Below are 22,096 nucleotides of genomic sequence, written 5' to 3'. Positions count from 1 at the left end.
ACGGAGTTTGGATCACTCTGGGCTCATTTCATTCTGGCTTGTTCTGATTTTTATTTTCTTTGGGATTGATTTTGTTGCTTCGATGATAGACGGGCTCTTGCGGCATGAGACTGCTTTCCAAGTTGTCCGCCGTGAGCATGCTACATGATGACTCTGCTTATGCTTTCTCCCCTACGACTGATCCCTTGCATCTTGTCGCAGTGGGCTTTATTTCATTTTCCAACTTTTTTTTCTTTTCTTTCTCACTCTAGGATTTTGCACGTGTCGGTTTATCTTTTTCTTTTTCCTTTTCTCTGGAACAGATTCGCTGATTGAGCTCTTTTTTTTTGACATGAGCGATATGCACTCAGGATCTTGCATCTTGTTCATTCCAATTTTGCAGCGGTTTCATGCTACAAAGCTTGTGCCCCCTTATCTCTGCTTCTGCAATGTCTTGCGTCCTCAGGTGTTCCTCAACTCTGTGCTGAGAACGCAACGAGGGCCGGGACTGGGACAGAAATTTGGGGCCTTGCTCTCTCTTACGCAGCATTTTGATCATTTAACCGTGCCTTGAGAGAAGCGCATTGATGACGAATGACAGGAGGAAAACTATGAGTTGGTGGAGGAAGAACCAGAGGGTTTTTGATTCGTGGACTGTGTGCCGCTCATTTCTACTTGGAGATGTTTGTGCTCGTGCACCTTTGCCATATTCATGACTATGACGATACGAATTTCATACGACGAATCCATTATGTCTTTTTTTCATTACATTAACTTTGTCTTTTTCTTTTCTTCCCGAGCGGCTTCTGTGTTTTAGAGGTCCTTGTAGGCTGCGTAGGTGTGTGATGGCCTTGAGGTCAGATCGTCGGAGCTGAACCTTTGCCAGCAACCAATTTCAGGATGAGGTAGGCAAACAGTCGGGGGTTCACGTCGGGTTCCTGAAGAAGAAAGATGGACGGTCTCCATAATCCAGTGTAATGTCCATACGTAAACTTGTCTCTGTCTGAATTGACTTTGATTCTAGACTTTCGGGGACCAACTTATCGCACCAGCTACCGGTATACACGCAAAGTCGAGATCTAGTACGCAGAAATGGCCCGTTTTGCCTCTTCCGCAACTACCACGATGATCTTGACTTGATGGGTTGCTCAACCGAGTCACGATCGAGGATCTATGTGTGAGAGCAATTTTGGCCAATGGAAAGAGGACCAGATTGACGAAACCTACAAGTCTCCCTAGGTAAGTACTCGATTTCCCAGATCTGGGTTTGACACCAGGAGGGTCCGATTAAACCAACATGTTTGACAGAACACTTTGTCCATCTCTCATGAGAATTGTGGGGCATTGGATCCGCGTGGCTTGCCGTACGAGCCTCGATGAGGAAAGCCCATGTGGATCTTGGTCAATTCGGGGGTGGACTTCTTCAGAATTCAGCATGGAGGGCGTGGTTCGGTCGATCTTCCATGCATTTGACCGATCGAATCATTCAAAAGTGGACAGGACAGTGGGCGGGGATTGGTTAGTTCTCCGGTCTCCGCGGTGGTTAAGATGATCTGGTGCATTTAAATTGCTTTTTTTTTTCGATTGCGGCTCCACTCTTTCTCTCCCTTGGAGTTTGTTTTCTTTTCACTTTTTGAAAGAAGTTGACATAAACGATTTGTTCTCGAGTTCAAAATGCATTAGATCAAATCTGTAAAAGCATGTTTATGTTTGTACGAGAGTCTTGCATCCGATCAACAAATCCACGTGCCCTTTCTCCACGTGACGTCGTCCGACCCTATCCCAAAATGGCAAAATCAAAATACGCGTGTTCCTTGGGCGGACCCAAGAAACACGTCCCACGGGTTCTTTTCTCGGTTGCCCCCCCCCTCCTTCTTTCAACGTTAACGTCATCTTGAACGCTGGAACCGGGCAAACTTGGAAGAAGAAAGGAAGGGGAGGGTGAAGGAGAAAACAACTGCCAGCGTGAACAGCTTTACCCTCTTCCAGGCTCCGATGAGAAGAGATACACACGACTTGTGGCAAGCAAGGGTTCAGATACCGATTCGATAAACCTTTATCTGATTGGAATCTGCCAGGGTACGCTCTCTTTCGACTGCCGGTCTTACACAGAAGCGAGTCAACCCTGACTGAGAGTCATCAGTGCAATTCCCCAAACCAAACTATCCAGAACAAGATGCAAAAGCGCTCTCTTTCACCCAAGAACCACCGTGTCTTTGATCCGTGGAACTCGGCTTCATCGGGCCACCAGCGCGCGGATAGTGGATATCTCGGCACGACGCGATGGCGTGACACGCGCATTGCTAAGTTGAAACAGCAGTTTGGCGGGGAGGAGTGCACGCATGAGAAACTGGGAGTATTAGGGGATGCGGATTTTGCGCAGGACGGGTGCGATGGAGGAGGGGATTGGAGAGTTGGAGGGAATGATGAGACGATGAGCATGGTCGTTGATGCGGCTGGGAAGGAGGGGAGAGGCAAGTGGGAGTGGATTTCGGATGAGGAGGCGAAGAGGTTGGAGTTGGGGGTGAGAGATATTCGGTGTTTTATGGGGGTTGGGAAGAGGAAGTCTGGTGGTGGTGGGGATGGGCAGGCTGGGAAGAAGAGGATGTTTGATGAAGATGAGATCAAAGAGGTCAAGGACGCGAATGAGAGAGATCAGACGATCGTTCCGGAAGCCAAAGAGCAGCTCGGTGAGAAGAAGAGAAAGAAACCGAGAATGTTTGATGATGTGGAAAGTGTCGTGATCGATCGTCCCGCGGAGATTTCCGTTTCGACGACAACTGCATCGCCAGCATTACCGCCACCACCACCAGATCATGAGTCCAAATCACACATCAAGCCTCAAAACCTCTTGACGAATCTGTCAAATCCACTTTTCAGCCCTTCTATACCCTCCTCCATACGAGCCAACGACAAAACCCACCCTCCTTCCTCGAAAATCTTCCACGGAACAACCATCTACATCAACGGCTCAACCTTGCCTCAAATCTCCGACCACAAGCTCAAGTCCCTCCTCGCCGAAAATGGTGCAACCGTAGCCATTGCCATGGCCCGAAGGAGCGTCTCCCATATCATCATCGGTCAACCCGGAGTAGCAGGCCAGGGATGTGGCGGCGGTCTTGCGGCGCGAAAGTTGCAGGGGGAAATTGAACGAGGCGGATGGAAAGGTGTAAGGATTGTTGGAGTTGACTGGTGAGTTTTTTTTTTCTTTTTTTTGTTTCATCCACCATGTCGAGCCAAAGAGGATGTCGAGAACCTCTTCCACAACATCTTGACAAATGTCAAAAAATCAATCTTGATGGTTTCAATCAACGGCTAACCTCGTTCCCATCCCCCTTTTTTTCTCCCTTCTTCAAAACAGGGTCCTCGAAAGTCTCAAAGCTGGCAAACGACTTGCCGAATCAAAATTTGCCGTCATGAGTATCGCCCCCAAGGGCCAACGAAGCGTGTCTGTCATGTTGGGAAAAGGATGAGATTTCAAAATGGGATAGTCTGGATTTTTCTTTTCTTTTTTTTTTACATGACAACTTGGGCCCACCAGACTTGATATCCATCTATCTCCCCCCCCCCCCCCCCCCCCCCGGCATATGGACTGAGGGAACGCATCACATATTCGACGAGGTTCAGGAGCTTGGTTATTGCAATGGGGGCGGGTCGTGAAGTTGTTCGCGTGATGATCTCCATGTCTCCATTTGATGACGTCTATGATACATGGTACTGGCGTCTGGATAGAAGAGAGTTTCACTGCATTAGTCTTGTCTTGTTATGCTTTCTTTGATGGGAGCAGATTCTGGGCTGTTTTCTTTTTTTTTGCGAGTGTGCCTCTATTTAGGTTGTTTTATACCCTTCTCGAGAAAGAGAGAGGGAGAAAGCATCAAGACGCTAAATATAAACATGAAGCTTGATAATAACCGACAAGTTTACATCAATCGATGTTCACAAATTCATCATCACATCTCAAATCATAATCCATTAATTCATGTATCGTGGCATAGACCTGTTCGACAAGCCTTTATTTGTACACGGTCTACCGTCCGCCGATCCAATGTGAGACTCCAGCTAGGAACATAGACCAAAAAAAATCAAAAAAATCAAAAAGTCAAGAAACAAAAAAGAAGACCAGATCCCCGATGAGCAGATCCTACGAGAGGGCCAAACACCAAGCAATCTCGCTCAAGATACATTCAAAAGACCACAAGCAAGTGGAATAAGAGCGTTCGTGGAAAAACATCCCAAAAGGGAAACATGGTTTCTCGCTTCTGCAAAGCAACGAGAACAGAACCGTGTAAGAAAGATGGGAAGGAGAGCAAGAAAGAAGAAAGAAAGAAAAAAAAACACCCAAGTTTCGAGAGCTCGGAGTTTCCTCTCGTTCCATTGGAAATGGAGGAACAGCGCTTTGATTCAAAGGAAAGCCCCTTTTTTGCCTTTCTGATGCACTTCCTCTTCTTCCCCCTTATCTGTCTCGGACATGTGTCGTCGCCATCCACCCAGCTGGCCACTTGGACTCGTTGCCGTTGCCGAAACAGTCGGGTATGTGGTGTTGTCGTCATCACGAGCTTCAGTCGAGGAAATCGATACGGCCCCTGTTCCTGAAGACTCGTTCGAGACTGATCGCACACTTTCCTCCAAGGTAAGCGGAGCATGGTCTGGCAGTGGTGGAAGTGGATTTGGGTGACGATGGGTCGAGAAAGATGACTGTGCGGGTGGCGGAGCTCTCATGTGCGACGAAGAATTGGTCCTGGCTCTCGAGCGAGGGTATTCATATTCATAGCCATCGTGTTCGTTCATGTGCTCTGGTGAGGCGGTGGATTGTCGATTGTGGGGAAGATAGTATGGGTTTGAAACATTGCCGGCCTGTGCGTATACGGCGTGGTGGTCTTCGTACGGTGGGAATGCGGACGTGGACATGCTCGAGACGGAATCGCCGTGGGGTCGACCCGAAGGCAATGGTCGCGGGTGGGTGACAATCGCTTGTGGATGTCGGCCTTCAGCGGAATCGGAATCGGAGCTCGACCATCTTTCTAATTTCTCACCGAGGGTTTCTTCCGCGGTACGCGAATCTCCGCGAACGAGGCCGAGCTGCTCTTCCTCGGTGGCCGACTTGCGGACGTCCCCGTCAACACCGTGGTGACGGCGCAGGATTCCTCGTGGTGGGCTCTGGACGCGTTTGGGGGATGGCGGTTGACTTTGCGCCTTGCGACGATTGAACATGCTGTTGAAGGAGAATTGACGACGTGCGGCGTAAGGGGGTTCGATGGTGTGGTGCGACTGGGGCCGGCTGTTGTCGCCCTTCTCGTCCGCCCAGGCAATCGAGCGTGGCGTGTCGCTTCGCTCACGGCCCCCAAGTCGAACTGGAGGTTCAAGGCTACCGCCGGCACCATGGTATTCGGTGTCGACGCCGCCGTTACGGGTTGTCATCTCGGTTGCATCGGTATCGGCAAAATCCTTCTCGTCAGATCTGTGCACCGATAACCAACCGCCGGATTGGAGAACGCTGGCGAGAAAGTTGGGCCCATTCGGCTTTGCACCAGCATGGTTTTCAGTCTCTTCGTCATGATCAGGGAATCGCGACATCCCCAGAGGTGGCAAAGGGGGAACTGTCTGCTTTACGGAAGGAGTGCGAGGAGTCCGTGGACGAGACATGGAAGGACCTTCACCAACAACGGTCCTGCGTCGTCGAATACCATCCCACTCGATAATTTCATTTTCACCGGGCGGTCTCAGGTAGTCCTCCTGTTTCTCATGCGCGAACCGCCGCACCTCATCATGTTCATGTTCCCGGCGAGTCGTCGAAATGCGGCGCAGAATCGAGGCCGCACCACGAATGGAATCGGCCTTGGGCTCGAATTCGGGCTCTTCCTGTGCAGCCACCTCGCGAATCTGATCCAGGTCACCTTTGAACACGGCCGCATCAGGTACATCCTTGGCAGATTTGGACAGTTGTAGCAAAACCACGCCAGCGCAGATTTGCAAAAAGCCCATGATCACGGTCGCGATCTGGATGCCACTTCCTGAAAAGCCTTGGAACAGGATTGCCGACGTGATTATTGTCGCACTTGTGAACATGACGTAATACGTGGGCGTCACTAGAGCGGCGTTGAACAAATTCAGAGCTTTCTGTATGGGCAGAGTCAGTATATTTATCACGCAACCCCCGAGAGAGGAAGAAAGATGAACAAAAAAAAAGGAAAGCGAAGGAGTCCGTACGTTGAGGTAGATAATCTCAGTCAGCAAAGTGCAGACTACAAAGACGAGCAGCACGTAGAGAAACCAGTGCTTGAACTGCGACTCGCCTCGAATCTGGGCCAGAATGGCTGAGCCAAGCCCTTGGGTTGCCACGACACTCAGTCCACCCACCATGCTGCAAATGCTGATGTAGACGAACATGCTCTTCTTGCCATACCGTGGTCCTACCCAGATCGCAGTGACTGCAGCCCCGATCAGGATGACACCGGTGTACACGAGGAAACCCGGAGCAATGACAAACTTCTGCATTCCCTGGATATCACTGACCGAAGACTGCTCTGGGGCATTCATCGCAATCACCACGGAGCCGATGATGCAGGAGAAACAGCCGACTTTGCCGACGAAACTGAGTCGTTCCTTGAGGAAGATAGCCGACAGAATTGTGGTGATCACCACGGACAGGGCACCAAGCGGGGTGACGAGGATTGCATCAACAAAGGCGTATGCGACAAAGTTGCAGATCTCGCCCAAAATCATGAGCGTCATTCCCAACCACCACCAGGCGTTTTTCAAGTATCCGTAACCCTCACCTGCCTCTTCATTGTATTTCACATTGGCTTTGAGCAGGCCAATTTTCTTGATCACAAATGAGATGCCGATGAAGACACCCGAGGCAACCGCCAGAGAGACACCGACGGCCTTGTAGACAGGTGGTCGACCCGTGGCCTCGGCGCGCGCCACTAATTGTGTGGCATGATACAAACTCGCATGAGGATCCATACTGGGCGGATGTTGGGCTGAGAGGACGATGGATTTTCTTCCAGCGAGTGTCTCTTTTTTTTTCTGGACCAGCCGCACTGACCAGCAGTGGGACGAAGAGGCGCTGGTAAGAGGGAGAGAGAGAGAGAGGAGGATCCAAGAGAAATATGGAGGGGTGCGAAGGAAACCGGGCGAAGTTGTTCACAGGATGATATCTGGCGACTAAGTTGAAACACAGAGGTCGGGCGAATTGCAGTTGGACGGGCGCTTAATCGTCAACGGATAATGCGAGCCTCAAGTCCCTTCCCGGATACATGCGACGTTGAGAGATGATCAGGTGTCTTTGCGTTCCTCGATGATGTAGCGAAGGCTTAGCACTGACTTTGGATGGTTCCGAGTGATGGGTGAGGAATGCTTCTGGAAAATGATGGCCCGGACTGTTTGTCTGAAAGACCAAATACCGCCGAGAAGGAATGCGGCGAGCCGATCAGCGTGCGGATGGGACCCTTGAGTGGCGATGCATGAGACGGCCCGCGACCGAGGCGAGGAATCCCGATAAGAGGCCGGACTGCAGTTGCTTGTCCGACACGCAGGATTCTCAATGAAGTCGCCAGAGAACGAAAGGCAGGGAAAGGGTGTGAATGAGAGAGAGAGAGAAGGGAGGAGGGAAAAAAAAGAGGCCAATGTCAACAAACGTGTCATAGGAACCAATCGTCCCACCCAAATAAAGTCTGGTGTGATGATGAAAAAGGGGAAAAGGCAGAAAACAAGAGAGGCTGGGGGTCGGGCTGTGGGGAGCCACTCGTCACCCAAAACAGAAAAGTGGAGAAAGGGCCCCACTGGACGCCCTCGAGGAGTCTCAACGGTACGTGCTTCATACATGCAAGTTACGTGGATGCTTGGATGATTGTACACTTGAGCAGCACCTGTGGTATACACAACCACAACCCTCGTGCATAACGGATTCTCAGAGACAGTCTCAAATGGTGAGGAGTCGTCTGGACTCTCCTGTCAAAGTACCGGGTGGGTATCTCGAGAGATCTATCGAGACGCGACACACTGCCAAGAACTCCAGTCAGATGGCCTCTGAAATGATGAGCTGACGTGTATGTCTAGCAGAGATTCCTCATGAAATGATCATGGGGACTGCTTCTCTCCATTTCGTGTAAAGCGAGATAAACTACAAAATTATACACTGTTACTGGTAACCAAGTCACCACTGCACCCAGTGTGAGGGAATGAAGTCTCTCAAGTACCGTCGAGACTGCGAGTGGCTGCCTCTGTAATCGCGAGTATCAACCGTCTCGCACCCACAATCTGATTGGCTTTACTTCAGACACGGACATGGACAAGCTCGACAAGCTCGACAGGGGCAGTCCACCCGATCGACCAACGAGCATCTCCTGCAGACTCCTCGCGCTCTTTGTATCCGTGGATGAGCGGGGACAGCAAATCCAGTCAGATGCAGCTAATCAAAATATCCGCGCGCGCTGCCCAACTAATTTTAATTTTGCAGATTCTACAGTACCTTTTAAGCAGCACATGCCACCAGCTACAGTACTTGTATGTATCACTATCATGACCTCTACCCGTAAGAGAAGGATAAACAAGACAACAGTGATCCCAAGTAATCTAGGCAGACAGGCAAAGTCAACACTCCCGACAGCACGGGGCCACATTGAGACATTCATATTGTTCGTGCCTAGTCCCGCTCGCAAGGTGTCACCAGTCACCAGTCGCCACTCGGCTTGCGCCTCGATTCATGTACAAGTTATGAACACAAATACCGTACTCATTAGTATACGAGACAGGGTGATGCTGAGATGTACGCATTGCGATGCGCAGGATGTCTATGAAGAATCCACCTGCTGACCGTAGGCTGCGATGAAACCCATCTTTTGAAGAAGACTAGGCACCAAAAAAGTGCCGTGATTATTTTCGTTGAGTTGTTCAGAAAAATTTGTATTAATCGACATCGGATGCAAAGACTCAGGGATTGGAGTTGACTAACTACAGCACTATCCTCGTGTTCGAATACAGAGTGTAGGATCATGGTCGTTGCGGGTCCTAATCAATAGGTATCTGTTAGTCGGGGTTGTGTGCGACTGGGTGTGGCTGGAGCGATGGTATGTACAATACATCAGGTACAGTATTGATCCATCTATTTTCGGCCCTAGGTACTAAGACAATGTCGGAAAGAAAAGTGACGCCACGTGCCCCTCTCCCCCCGCCAACGTGAAATCTGCCAGACAAGATGAATGCGATGCACCAGAATCCTTGCTGGTCGTGGAGGAACACCCTAGCAAACTCGCGCAAAAAGGGTGCGGCAGAGTGCGATGTCCGATGATGTGAGGTACCCCCAAAACCCTCCTTAGGGAATAACTACGGCGAATGGTCTCACAAGACAAAGGAAAGTGACTGATGATTTTAATTGATCTTCGTGGCTCCCCAGATTGCAGAGATACCTGACCCGCAGAGGGGGGACATATAATAATAAATAAAGCAAAGAGCAACCAGGCATAGAGCGGGCAGTCGTCCAGCCCTCGGGTCCTATTCACCATGCCGAATGAAGGGTATCGAATGGAAGAAATGATAAGAAATAAAAAGGAAGACAAAAGGCAAGGCATCAGAGACATAAGAAAACGGCTTCAAAATGAGATGAGAGAGGACAAAACTTCCTCAAGAACCCGTTCGCGCTGGGTGCAGTGTAAACCCCTCGTCATATCTCATCGCTCATCGCTCATCGCACGTGAAAACTAGGCTTGCGCTGCCGGTTGACCACCGGTGGAGGCTCATCCACGGGATAAGGAGGCCGCACTTTCCCGCTGGACAGAGGGACGTGAGGCTGGGAAAACAGTGGCGCGGGCATCGACACGCCGGTATCGTCGGTCGGAGGGTAAGGGATGGGAGTTTTGGGAGGGATAGGCGGCGGCATGGTGTTCAATGGGGAAATATTGTAAGCAGGGAACGGGTCAACGGGGCGTCCAGAAGACTCCTGCTGTGACGAACTCGGTCGGCTGGCCTCGTGACTCGCAAGGAAGCCGCCCGTCTCCCCACTAGACTGCCACCCTGGGGATAATGGGCCGTCCTGGGGGGTTGAGTGAGCTGGTAGCGCATCCTCTGCCGGAGGCGCAGTCACGACCACGGATGTTGGGCGTTGCGAGGGAGGCTGCATCTGCGTTTGAGAAGGGGCATCCACGGGAGATGCGGGCAGTTCCACGGCGAAATGGTTAGGGGGAGGCACCGAATAGGATGGAGTGCGAGAGTGCACCGTGATCTCCTCGCGCTCCATGTCAAAGGACAAGTCGTCCCGATCACCTCCCGCGGCCGCATGCTGGGCAAGGCGCTTGTTCATGCGATCAATCTTGGCAAACTTGACACTTGAATCAAGAATCATCTTCTTCACCTCTTCCTTGGCCAGATATTGTCGCGTGTTGGTACTAATGTCGGCCAGGCGATTCCACTCGTTCATGCCGAACTCGCCGACACCCACCTCAACATTGAACCGGTAGTAGTTATCCTTGGGTACCCCACGCTTGGCCAGCGTATCCTTGAGCATTTCTTGATGGATGGCCTCGCAGCCTTCAATCTTGGAGATCAAGCGGCGCCGCGCTTCCGCAAAGGTGCCGGTCGCGGATCCAAAAAAGTCCTCCCACCACTCGTGCTGTCGATTATTGGTGCCAGGTGGTCTTCGGCCGGTTCCAACGCTGACAAAGACGCCAACTTCGCGACCAGGCCATTCGTTGACGACCGCCTCTTCGAGAATCTGTGGAGAGGGGTTGTAGGTACCAGGACCCTCGTCGATAAACACATGTTGTCCAATTTGGATGGGCTTAAAGGCAAGTCCCGTAGCGGAGGTGGCCCGGCCAGCTTGCCAGATGGTACAGTCGAACTCGGGGGGAGGTTCTCGACGAGAATCGTAGGAACGAAGGAGCACCGCCGATCCACCACGACGTGTACCCTTGTAGATCGCAGTCACAGCACTGCGTGTCGATTAGTATCTTTTCAGCAGACCACAGCATTCTGGAGAATGAGAGAGGGACTCACGTTTTGGTTCGGAATTCTCGATTGTCGTAGAGCAAAGCCTCCGGATTCCCCCAGCGCAGACCATTCAAAAAAGTCGAGCCTCGATGACTGATCGGACTCTGCGGATGAGACATTCCCGATGTGCTGAAACTACCACGGCTCACGGATCTTTGTGGCACGGAGCCCGGACTGTATGGAAGGCTTGCCATGGATGCGCGAGGATCCGGCCTGCTGTTGGGCTGATCGTTGCCCTCCCCTTCAAAGATGGTGTGCTCGCGCACGCATTCCCGAATGGCCTCCTCTAGCTTTGATGCCTTGAACAGCGTTGAACGATAAGGAATACCGGCGATTGTCTTGTCTGTTTCAAAAACCTTCCTCGTCATACGCACGTAGACTTCTTTGCAGGTCTCAAGGTCCAAGCGAAGACGACCGAGCATGATCGCAATCAGGCCGCCGGTACCCGTGCCGGCAATGAGATCAAAGTGGTCGCACGGCTTGGGAATCTGATCGCGACGAGGAGGTTTGCCCTCGCATTCCACATATGTTCGGTACATGAGTTCCTGAAGGATAATGAGCATGGAGTAGCCGCGAACGCCGCCTCCATCTGTCTTGAGCGTCAGCACATTTTTGCCTGGGGCTGAGTTGCGAAGAGGCGCATTTGACGCGACCACACTTACCGAGCGATAGAATCCGCAGCGGCGGACCCTTGGTGGTGTCCTTGCGACGCAGATTGACTTCGTCCATATCGTCGCCAACAACGGGTGGCTGTGTGGTTGAGAGATCGAGATCCTCAGGTTGGCCCTGCTTTGCGTATGTAATGAGCCGTGACGATGAATTTACCCACGGCGGGGCTGATCAGCCTTATGCACCGGGGTGGCAAAGATATCGGCACCTGACTGATTAAGATCAGAGCGCAGGGTACAAGAGAGCCAACGGTCAGAGTCAGCCGAGGGTGTTGGTAGACGAAGAAAAGTTCCGTGTCTGCGCCCGGTCGAGCGATTGGATGCGCCAGGAACGTGACGGGGCGTCAGGCGGGCACGAAAAGCGACTCCGGAGTAGCGCAGTAGGCAGCGGCGTTAGGGTCAATTGACGGCGGGGTTCGGGCTTGGGCTGAGAAATTTGAGCCACGCGACGCAGGGTCTCTCGGCCTTTCGAACTGTGAGGGGATGACCGCACCGAGTGATTGCGCGAGCGTGGGCCGGAAGATCAAGACGAACGCACAAAGACGGTTGTGAGTTCATCGGATGTAGGAAAAAGGAAATCAAAATGAACTTGTCAATCAACTTTGGTTCAGGTTCACCCGGGGCTACTGTATGACGCTCAGCTGAGTTATTCTTGGAAAGTGAATCCACTTCATACTGCCCCCGTCCACTGCCAGCGCGTCCACAAAACCTGCAGCGATCATGTGACCTGTGGCTCATGGAGCAGAAAGTATATTTCTGATGTAAACGTGGCGGTGCTGAATTTCTGCCGATCCACTGGATTGCTCATCTCCTCGAATCAGAGCCTTGCAACATCTGACTACACGCCACAATTGGTCAGCCGAGCTCAAGACATCTCGACAATTCGCCCATCAAAGTCGTCGAGGGTCTCGGTAGCGCCGAGGTATGTGTACCTTGCGGCGCTATGTCCTGTCAACACATACGCTAACAGAAATCTGGCGCCAATAAAGTTGTTCGTCAGCGAGGCACGTCGAGCAATTCTTGATGATCCAGGGGGTCTCTCGTCCGCCCGTAATTTCAACCAACGACGGCCGCCTCCCTCTACCGCGATGTGTCAACGAATTCGCGGAGACTTACAGTCGTCTTGACTTTAATGACAAACTCGCAAAGAAGAGCCCATGATGTAACATGTTTCCTTCAAAATAGAACAGTATTGTTTTAATCCAGGAAGTGCAATGGCAGAGTCATTTAATTTTTTTGTAATTCAAGAGACTATTTAAGCAATTGCAGAATCTCCTCGAACGCATAGGTTCTCAGAGATTGATGTTGTGGCGATTTCTCAGATAGCGTCAAAAGAGTGCATTCCACCATCATCATGTCAGAGAGAAAGAAATCCCTGACACCTCAAGAATCAGAACAGATGATCGTTCCAAGGTCATCGCACACTCGCTCAGACCTTTCCCCATCTAATACGATGAGCCGGGCCAATCTAGTCTCAAATTAGCCACCATCAACAAAATGAAGGAGAGGGAGGCACCGCTCGGAAGCCAGTCCGCCACGACAACTCACCAGTCACTGTATGCTTCTTAGCCCTCTTCAAAACCCACACCTCATCTCCAACCTTGATTCTCTTCCCTACAGCCTCTCTTCCCGGAAACGAATACCGTCCGAAAACCGGACTGAATCTCGCTCCTTGATCGACCCTGCGGTCCTTCATCAACTTTTTCAAGACATTGCCATCCTCGGCATCACTAAACTTCCCGGCCTTGAAATCGATGTTCAGGCTTCGACAGCGCACACAATGGCCCGTGACGAGCAATTTCACTTTCCCTAGCCCATCTTTGCCAACACCCAACTCGGCCCAAAAGTCCTCTTCGAACGCCTTCTCAGCACCAGTGACGACAATGTTCGGTCTGAACTTGGTCAAGTCGACTCCTTGTGTTCCCGCCAGGCGCGCAGAAACATCGTCTACGGATGTTTGAGAAACCACCAAGAATGGCGCGCAATCTGCGAAACCAATCCTTGCCTCGCGTCGTCTCATCAGCATCGTGTTGATTCCGGCCCATGTACCGAGGAACAGGCCTGCAATGAGACAGATGCCAACCACGGGCGAAAGCCCAACCGCTTCAATCTGTGCATAGGCCCAGCTCGCCGCGTTCAAGAGAAGATACGCCGCGGTGATCGGGACCAGCCAACGACCAAGAATTGGATTGTTGTTATTGCCTCCAAGCATGGTAAATTCCTGCTGCCATACACGCCACCAAGGTTCTTTGGTGTGATATTTGGGGGCAAGAGTACCCAGCACACCGCGGGTATTTTCACCCAGATACGTCAGGATGACCGGAAACCCGAAGCAGTCACTGAACCAAGAATTGAATTTCTCGCCCATATCGTATCCCGTTGTCGGGCTCCTGTGCATAGTCACGTCGATTGGCTTGAGATTTGTTGTGTCCGGCTCGAGTGGAATCTCCAGACTCTGACAACTATACTGTGGAGAATTCGCGTGGACAGGACGTTGGCCTTGAACGGGCGGCCTCTCTCCCGTCTGATTTCCAACCTTCTCTTGGTCTGAACCTGGGGTTGTCAAGCTGGGAGGGCTGTAGGTCACAACGATTTTCCCCGGGTCGGCTGCACCCTGGGATGTCTCCATAGTCGTTTGAAAAAGTGACATTTCAGGGAAAGAGCTTATGTGCATATTTTTCATCTCGGAGGGCCCGCCATTTTCGCCGGGCGTCACTTTGATCAACATGAATCTGCGATCATACTTGAAGCCCAGATGCGTCAGCTCGCCCTCGGTGACCTTGGTAGGTCGGAGAGATTTGATCGGGTATATGTAAAGCTGACAGGGAGGTCAGATCGTTTCTCTTTAACATGTTCTAGGCTGCATATGTCACCTCGCTGATTTTCATCTTGAGTCTCGAGTAGAAAATGTGATATTGGGGCCTAGATGAGGACCGTAAGGCGTGTCAGGTGCGTCCAAGTAGGGGAAGAAACCCAAGTCTCACTGTACCAAAAACAAAAGGCACACGAGCAGAAATGGGAAATATGATGACTAGGATGGATTATTTCCAGAAGTACCAACCACGTCCAAATGTACGGTGATCTTCCCCTCATAAGCTGAGTCACATCAGTCGAACACTTAATCTTAGGTAGTGCTTGGTAACACTCCGAGGTCAGAAACCTGTACGCCAGAGAGTTACAGCCCTTTTTCTCCGCACGAGCGCTTATCGTCGCGCTTATCGGTGTTGGGTCATCGAGTCCAAGCTCAGTCAAGTGTCTGGTTTAGCACCATGCTCTCTCGATCCACGAGTGTGAAGATTAAGGATGATTGTTGAATTCTACAACCTTGAACATGGCCAGGGACTTTTGTGGAACGATTCAGATCCCGGCAAGGCCAGTTGTCACGCCCGTACTTGTGCTCGTGAGTTCTTCACCGGTCTTCCTGCATAATGTGTGATTTCATCCCTACATTGCCAAGCCTTGGAAAGTGGCAGCCTTGGAGACTCTCTCGTCTCTACAGCTCCCAACCTGGGTCGATGTAAAGTAGATGTAGCCTGATATTTCACATACGGAAAAAAGCCGCCTGGTGGGTTACATAACGAAACAGTCCATTCTATAAGTGTTAAATTTTTCCTGGCATCATATGTCGTGTTGAACCGTGGCTGAGAATATGTACAAAGGTATCAGAAAAACGATCGGGAAAACACGTAAATAAAAGAAGGGAATCAGATGAGGGGTCGAAGAAAAAGAACCAGAGACATTGATCTACTGGTCATTGGCCCAGGGCAAGCTGAATGTGCCGACCCAGTCCTCAACCTCTTGTCGCAACATGACAATCTCTGAGACCTCCTCACCCTCGCCGAGGTAGTCGAAGAACGCCTTCAGGGTGGAGGGGTTCTTCACGCCCCGTGACTGGGCCTGCTCACGGGCAGCCTTATCCAACTTCTGAGTCAAAATCACGACACGGTCGACAATGTCAGCGACGCGGCGGAAGTCCTCGGGCTGGAATCCACGAGAAGTCATGGCAGGCGTTCCCAGACGGAGACCGCCGGGCTTCAGCGCGGACTTGTCTCCAGGCACAGTGTTCTTGTTGCTCGCCACACCGCACAGCTCCAGCACACGCTCCACGCGAGCTCCATCCACGCCACGGTTTTTCAGGTCCACCAGCACGAGGTGGTTGTCCGTACCGCCCGAAACGATGTTGTAACCGAGACCGCCGTTGCTGGTCGAGTCACCGAGACGTTGAGCCAACGCCTGTGAGTTGGCAAGGACGTTCTTCTGATATTCAATGAACTCGGGAGACTGGGCCTGCTTCAGAGCGACGGCCAACGCAGTGATGGTGTGGTTGTGTGGGCCACCCTGGTGTCCCGGGAAGACCGAGGCATTGATCGGATTCTCGAGATCGTACATCTCCTTGTTGCCCTTCTTATCGGTGCGACGCACGCCCTTTCGGTAGAAGATCATCGCACCGCGAGGTCCACGAAGGGACTTGTGCGTGGTCGTCGTGACAATGTCGGAGTGAGGGAAGGGAGAGGGAAGCACGTTTGCGGCAACGAGACCGGAAATGTGAGCCATATCGGCGAGCAGGTAGGCACCAACAGAGTCGGCAATCTCGCGCATACGGGCATAGTCGATGAGGCGGCTGTACGCTGAAGTGCCAGCAACGATCAACTTGGGGCGGTACAACAGGGCCTGCTTCTCCAGCGCATCGTAGTCGATGAGACCGGTAGATTCATCCAGACGGTAGGGGAAAGTCTCAAAGTACTTGGAGATGGCGGAAATTTTCTTGGTAGGGGTTTGGTAGCCGTGCGACAAGTGCCCGCCATGGGGCAAGTCCAGACCCATCATCCGGTCATGTGTGTTGAGGACGGCAGAGTATGCGTAGAGATTTGCAGGGGAACCAGAGAGAGCTGTGGGCAATGTGAGTGATAGGTCCTTGCAAAGCATCGGGAACGACTGTGTTATGGCATCGTACGTTGAACATTCACACCCCACTCCTCGGGGTTGAGACGGAAGGTCTCCAGAGCACGCTGCTGGCACAGACGCTCAGAGGCGTCAATGTGTTCATTTCCTCCATAGTAACGAGCGCCTGGATATCCCTCGGAATATTTATCTAAAAATGCGACGTTAGAGTGGGAACTTCATGAGGCGACGGAGCCGAGCGGGGAAGTTGGAGGTGAGCAACGTACTTTGCATCACACTACCTAACGCATCGAGTACAGCCTGTGATGTGAAGTTCTCCGAGGGAATAAGGTTGATGAAGTGCTTTTGGCGAGATTTTTCCTGAACTGGGTCTTAGTTGCTTGTTCGACTCGGTATTATCGTTGGGTTGGTCTTGCAGCTTACCTTCTCGAGGATGTTGAAGACCGCGGGGTCAGAATCCTTCAAGGACGAGGCCAGAAGCTAAAGAGCACGTCAGCCAGGCCCATTGAATTCACAATTGCTATGCAATTGCCATTGTCTGCATGCCCTACCTTTTGCTGCGCATCTCGACTTGCCGACGACACTCCCCGCACGGCGGCACGGGCGACAAGAGGACGAGCGGAGATGGCGACGGGTGTGCGGAGTGCTCCAAGGGAGACACGAGCGAGACGCCCGCAACGTGAGACAGACATGACGGGAAGAATAGCGGCAAAGCAGACAGACTTGTTAAAAAAAAAGGGACAAGAAAATCAGCCGGGTCGTCCGTATATGAAGCACCCTGTCCGTTTTGTAAAATAAGCGCTTTGGATCGTTATCAGCGGAGACTCCGGCGGTAGCAGCTTGGAGTCTTCCCCGTTGCCCGCGGAAAGCGGAAAATCGGCACTATCCCCGGATGTGCTCACCGCCTGGTCTGTGCGTTCCGCGGTTCTGACTTTTCTTGCTGCCCGCCGAGCTTGGTCCTTTTCCTTTCTTCACACAACTAAATCCAAGATGAAGAGATGGCGTTCTGTCTGTTTCAGCACTCGTCGGTGACGGCCTGGCCTTGTGCTGGGCTGACGCTGGACGGGCGCTGCTGAGAAGGTCCCGCGCCCAATCACCATCCAAATAGGGATCAGATTACCATCGGATTGGACTCGTTGTGTACGGTCGTGAGGTTTCTTCCGACTGCGGAGGGGGTCATTGTGGGCAATCAACGTCCGGCCGCTCGACTTGAATGTGATTCGATGTCGACGTTGACTCCATGCCCTACTGCTCCTCGTCTCTTTCGTGTTTGTGAAATAGTGCAATGCTTCGTCGACCATGAAGATGGGGTTGGGCTTTTGCGCCGAGTTCCAGATAGCTATAGAATCAATGCCACCCTTGTTCTAGCAAACCCTTTGCCATGATCCGATCGCTTGACTTGTAGTCCTCAGACAGTCTCTTAGAAACATCCCTTCTTATGTCGTAGTGTATCCATTGTGTTGCTTTGATGTTCGTTTCTTTGACAGCTTGTCCCTTATTTGAACCTTTACAAGGCCCGTCTGGGTCGTTTGCCGATTTGGGCTACCGTCTCGACTTGCAAGGGGCTGTACCTTGACATTTTGTTTTCCTATCTCGGGCGGATACCAATCCCAGTGACTACGGGCCAGAAGCTGCATGTAGATTGTCAAATCTGACATCTGACGTGCAGGTGCGAATATTCATGGACGTTGGCTTTCACATATCAGATATTCAAGGCAAGCAGCAGATCTGAGGCTCAAACAAAACGACAAACAAAGCCGACCCTCAGTGGTGCTGTGCCGTTTGTATTGTCCACGATAGTTTCCGGACGACTCGCTATACATGGCACTTTCTGGGCAATGCAGGTGATCACATCCACTACTTCATCGGACACGCGTGTTCCTTCAGACTTTCCCCTCTACCATATCCTCTCTGTTTCATTCCTCCTTCTCACCCAAACACAAATCCCATCTTCAAAATGTCTGTCTGCTTTTCTTGATATTGAGCTCTCCAACCACGTCTCTTCGCAACTCTCATTGTCTCTGTCTCTGCTCTTATCAAGTTCGACTCCAACCCCACCTGTCACAGCAACCCTCTCAAGCCACCTATCCAACTCATTGAAGCTTGTTTTCCATCGATTCACCCATCACACCTCACCAATCACAACAGCTACATTCAAATTTCCTTCCACGGCCATGGACTTCCAGTGCCAGACCTGCCCTCGCTGCTTCGCCAGCTGGGTCTCTAGGAACCAACACATGGACGCCCTCGATCACTGGGCTCCAACATACGAGTGCGAGACTTGTACTCGGGAATTTACCTCTCAGCATGCAGCCAATCAACACATGAATGCCGTGGGACACTGGGCTCCCAAGATCGAGTGCGATACTTGCACCAAGCTATTCCCCACCCAGGATGCTGCGAATATCCATATGGATGCGCTGGGCCACTGGGAGCATTATTGCCATTCATGTGACAGAAAGTTTATGGGTGAGAGTAATCTGCGTGCAGTAAGCATTCTTGTTCCTTTTATTCATTTCTTTCAACCTTTGTTTTCTCTTCTTCGCTTTTGGACCGACTCTGTTCAAGCGATATGCCTCGATTACTGGCATCATTTCCCCCACAAGTCACCATTCAACACTTCACACCCAGATTCAATATCAATCTTTCAACATTTACCCCCACAAAGAATAACAAAAACATACTTGACTAACTATACCCCCCCCCCCCCCCCTCCTTCCTCCAACCAGCATCTCAACTCCCGCATCCACCGCGGCACCAAACTCTCCTGCCCCTTCTGCACCCACTCCTTCGTCTCCCCCAGCGGCGTCTCCCACCACCTCGAGACCGGTTCCTGCTCTGGCGCCCCCAACCTCAACCGCGCCAGCGTCGCCCGCATGATCCGCCAAATCGACCCCCACCACGCCATCACCACCAAGCAGATTGAATGGCACACCTCCGACGACGAGGGTGAATTCTTCGTCACCAATGCTGCATGGAACGGTGTCGCGTGGGAATGCTACATGTGTCATCGGGAGTTTGGTTCGGCCCGTGCTCTGACGCAGCATGTGAACTCGCCGGCTCATGAGCAGAAGATCTACCGGTGTCCGAATCGGAGAGCTGAGTGTGGGCGGGAGTTTACTTCGTTGGCGGGATTGTTTAATCATTTGGAGAGTGAGTCGTGTGGGCTTACTCGGTTTGAAAAGGTGGTGCAGGCGCAGAGGTCGTTGACGGATGCGATGATGGGGAAGAGGACAATCGGGTACTCTGACTTGACGTTTTCGTGAGGGTTGATGGTGCTTTTTCTTTTCTTTTTCTTTTTCTTTTCTTCTTTTTTGGAGGCTCTTCATTTGTATTGGGTACTTTTTGTCTTTTTATTCCGGGGAGCGAGGCTGGGCGTTCTCAGAGGGTCTCTTGGGATGTTGTGAAAGGTCCCGTTATGGAATGGGCAGTGCTGTTACTTTGTCTAGCAATATGTCCACATCTCATAGGGCAGCATTGGCAAGGATGCTCGGTGAGCAATATCAAAAAGGTCGAAGAATGGCAAGTGTTTACATCAAAGACATAACATGTACATTCAAGATAAAAAAAGGTGTATCAATCGATATGACAAGAGAAACACATTATCGCCTCCGAAGAGAAGAATCACGGTGTAACAAGCACATGTCATACCCACAACAAGACCCGACTCAATCCCGTATCAACTTCCCACGACAATGACAATGGCAGAGACCATACCGCACACTCGACCCGCCACAGATAGACACCATCCGGTCTCCCTGCCCACGAGCATTAAAGCTCACATTTACAGCAGGAGGGCAACGGCACCGAAGACGGCGGCGAGACCAACGCCAGCGCCGGCAACGTTGGTGGAACCAGCGTTGAAAGCGGGGGGAGAGGAAGGAGCAGAGGAGCCGGTGGCGGCAGCGCCGGAGGGAACCAGGGGGATGGAAGTGACCGCGGCGGGGCCGGAGGGAACCACGACGGGGTGGTGGGGGCGGGCACGGCGGAAGAGCTGGAAGGGAGGAAACAGAAGGCTTTGTTAGTCTTGAAGACAATGGAGGGAGGAGAAGAATCGGCAAGGAGATGGCTTACCACTTGTGGCACTGGGTCACGGTCTGGGTCACCACGGGGCGGGTCACGGTGAAGGTACCGGTCATGGTGATGTAGCCAGGCTAAAAGACGAGTTAGCAGGGGGTTCATACTATGTCAGGAGCACGTCGAAGCAAATTTTGGAGAATGATGGAAGAGGAGTGGGCATCATAGGTCCGAGAGAACGTCAACAATGCGAGGATTGTTCCGATCCCGGACACTCGGGATTTCCCATGGATTCTCGTTTGCTATTCTCCAGCTGCTGATCTGGTCGCGACGGCCATAAAGTATGGGGGGGGGGGGGGGGAAGAGGGGCACATTCGGGATGTCACATACGGTGGTGATGCTGTAGGTGTGGCCACCGTGGGTGATGGCGGTGGCCTCGGGGCACCAGGTGGTGTACTCGGTCAGAGTCTCAGTGACGACGCCGCCGGTGGGGACAGCCATGCTGGAGGAAGGAGCAGCACCAGCGTGGGAGAGGGAGGCGACAGCGCCGGAGGCCATGGCGGCGATAGCAGTAGCAACGGTGAAACGCATGGTGACTGGAATGTGGATAATAATCGAGAAATGTTCCTGAAAATTATGGGGTGTCGGTGAAGACGAAGATGGATCGGACGCTCAAAAAAGAGAGTGGAAGAGTTGGAGTTCTGTAAAGAATGTACTCGGTCACGAAGACTGAAACCGGGGGGGGGATGGATTGCAAAGAGCGTGAAGGATGAAGAGGAGAAAGAAAGGGAAAGGAGGGCGGGGATGGGCGATGGGTTTATAGGAGGTGGAGTGACCCCGAGACGGGAGATTAGGGGTGGGTTGGAAAGGGTCAGGAGTCAGTCTGAGAGAGGAGGACCGCATCACCCGAGTTCCAGACTCTTTGGACAACCCTAATTTTGAATCGTGACAGACACGGTCGGCGTTGACTAGCCTCCAAAGTTGATCCGTTTACTAGTCCCCCGTCCAGCGTACAGGATCCATGGCTGTTCGATGGTTCGGTCGGGGTACACTACACGTCCTTTGTTGCAAGATGACCGTCACACTACACTTTCAGGGCGGTGCCATGATTGATGAGCACCATGGATGAAGATTCAGGTACCCGTGCCGGCAGCCAACGAGCGTCGGGCGAGGCGGGTCCAACTGGAACACGGAAACCCTCCACGGCCCAGGGAGACGGAAAGGGGCCAATGGGACTGGGTCACGAGGCTGTGTACTGTGAAAGAAGGAGGAGTGGCATTAAGAGGGAAATTGCATCGACCCGATCAATCGAGGGGTGTCGCGGACCAATAGGACTCCCAAGACCCGTGGTGGCCAGTCAGAGTGACCGTGTGTGGTTCTCTCGTCGGATTGAGGACTAGTGTCGCTGTGGCATTAATTCCTTTGTCTCTCTCTCTTCCTCTCTCTTTGTCCACTTGGTGGGTTCTGGTCCGCCCAGGCAACAAGTCTGCGTCAACTCGTTGCTTGCAGACGGCCAGCATCCGTGCCCAATGTTGATGACGACT

At 52.0% G+C, this 22,096-nt stretch overlaps 6 protein-coding genes across 6 annotated transcripts; 2 read left to right on the top strand and 4 right to left on the bottom strand.

Annotated features, from left to right (window-relative positions):
• Positions 1-2,155: 2,155 nt before the first annotated feature.
• On the top strand, positions 2,156-3,175 carry POX_f08199 (uncharacterized protein; the record flags this gene model as incomplete). The annotated part of the gene is made up of 1 exon (XM_050116979.1): positions 2,156-3,175. The coding sequence occupies one exon, from the start codon at positions 2,156-2,158 to the stop codon at positions 3,173-3,175; it is 1,020 nt and encodes a 339-aa protein (XP_049967118.1).
• A 1,205-nt stretch (positions 3,176-4,380) lies between these two features.
• On the bottom strand, positions 4,381-6,945 carry POX_f08198 (uncharacterized protein; the record flags this gene model as incomplete). The annotated part of the gene is made up of 2 exons (XM_050116978.1): positions 4,381-6,096; positions 6,187-6,945. The coding sequence occupies 2 exons, from the start codon at positions 6,943-6,945 to the stop codon at positions 4,381-4,383; spliced, it is 2,475 nt and encodes an 824-aa protein (XP_049967117.1).
• A 2,719-nt stretch (positions 6,946-9,664) lies between these two features.
• POX_f08196 (uncharacterized protein) lies at positions 9,665-14,521 on the bottom strand (the record flags this gene model as incomplete). Its single annotated transcript, XM_050116977.1, has 6 exons — positions 9,665-10,907; positions 10,972-11,554; positions 11,628-11,751; positions 11,820-11,842; positions 13,182-14,451; positions 14,507-14,521. The coding sequence occupies 6 exons, from the start codon at positions 14,519-14,521 to the stop codon at positions 9,665-9,667; spliced, it is 3,258 nt and encodes a 1,085-aa protein (XP_049967116.1).
• An 856-nt stretch (positions 14,522-15,377) lies between these two features.
• On the bottom strand, positions 15,378-17,227 carry POX_f08195 (putative serine hydroxymethyltransferase; the record flags this gene model as incomplete). The annotated part of the gene is made up of 5 exons (XM_050116976.1): positions 15,378-16,522; positions 16,588-16,725; positions 16,802-16,895; positions 16,959-17,015; positions 17,087-17,227. The coding sequence occupies 5 exons, from the start codon at positions 17,225-17,227 to the stop codon at positions 15,378-15,380; spliced, it is 1,575 nt and encodes a 524-aa protein (XP_049967115.1).
• Positions 17,228-18,709: 1,482 nt separating this feature from the next.
• POX_f08194 (uncharacterized protein) lies at positions 18,710-19,801 on the top strand (the record flags this gene model as incomplete). Its single annotated transcript, XM_050116975.1, has 1 exon — positions 18,710-19,801. One exon carries the CDS (start codon positions 18,710-18,712, stop codon positions 19,799-19,801), a length of 1,092 nt encoding a protein of 363 aa, XP_049967114.1.
• A 518-nt stretch (positions 19,802-20,319) lies between these two features.
• POX_f08193 (uncharacterized protein) lies at positions 20,320-21,143 on the bottom strand (the record flags this gene model as incomplete). Its single annotated transcript, XM_050116974.1, has 3 exons — positions 20,320-20,551; positions 20,610-20,689; positions 20,943-21,143. The coding sequence occupies 3 exons, from the start codon at positions 21,141-21,143 to the stop codon at positions 20,320-20,322; spliced, it is 513 nt and encodes a 170-aa protein (XP_049967113.1).
• Between the last annotated feature and the right edge of the window lie 953 nt (positions 21,144-22,096).

This window comes from Penicillium oxalicum, chromosome VI, assembly GCF_001723175.1.
Source record: "Penicillium oxalicum strain HP7-1 chromosome VI, whole genome shotgun sequence".
Classification (NCBI taxonomy): Eukaryota; Fungi; Ascomycota; class Eurotiomycetes; order Eurotiales; family Aspergillaceae; genus Penicillium; species Penicillium oxalicum.
This window is presented reverse-complemented; position numbering and strand designations above follow the sequence as displayed.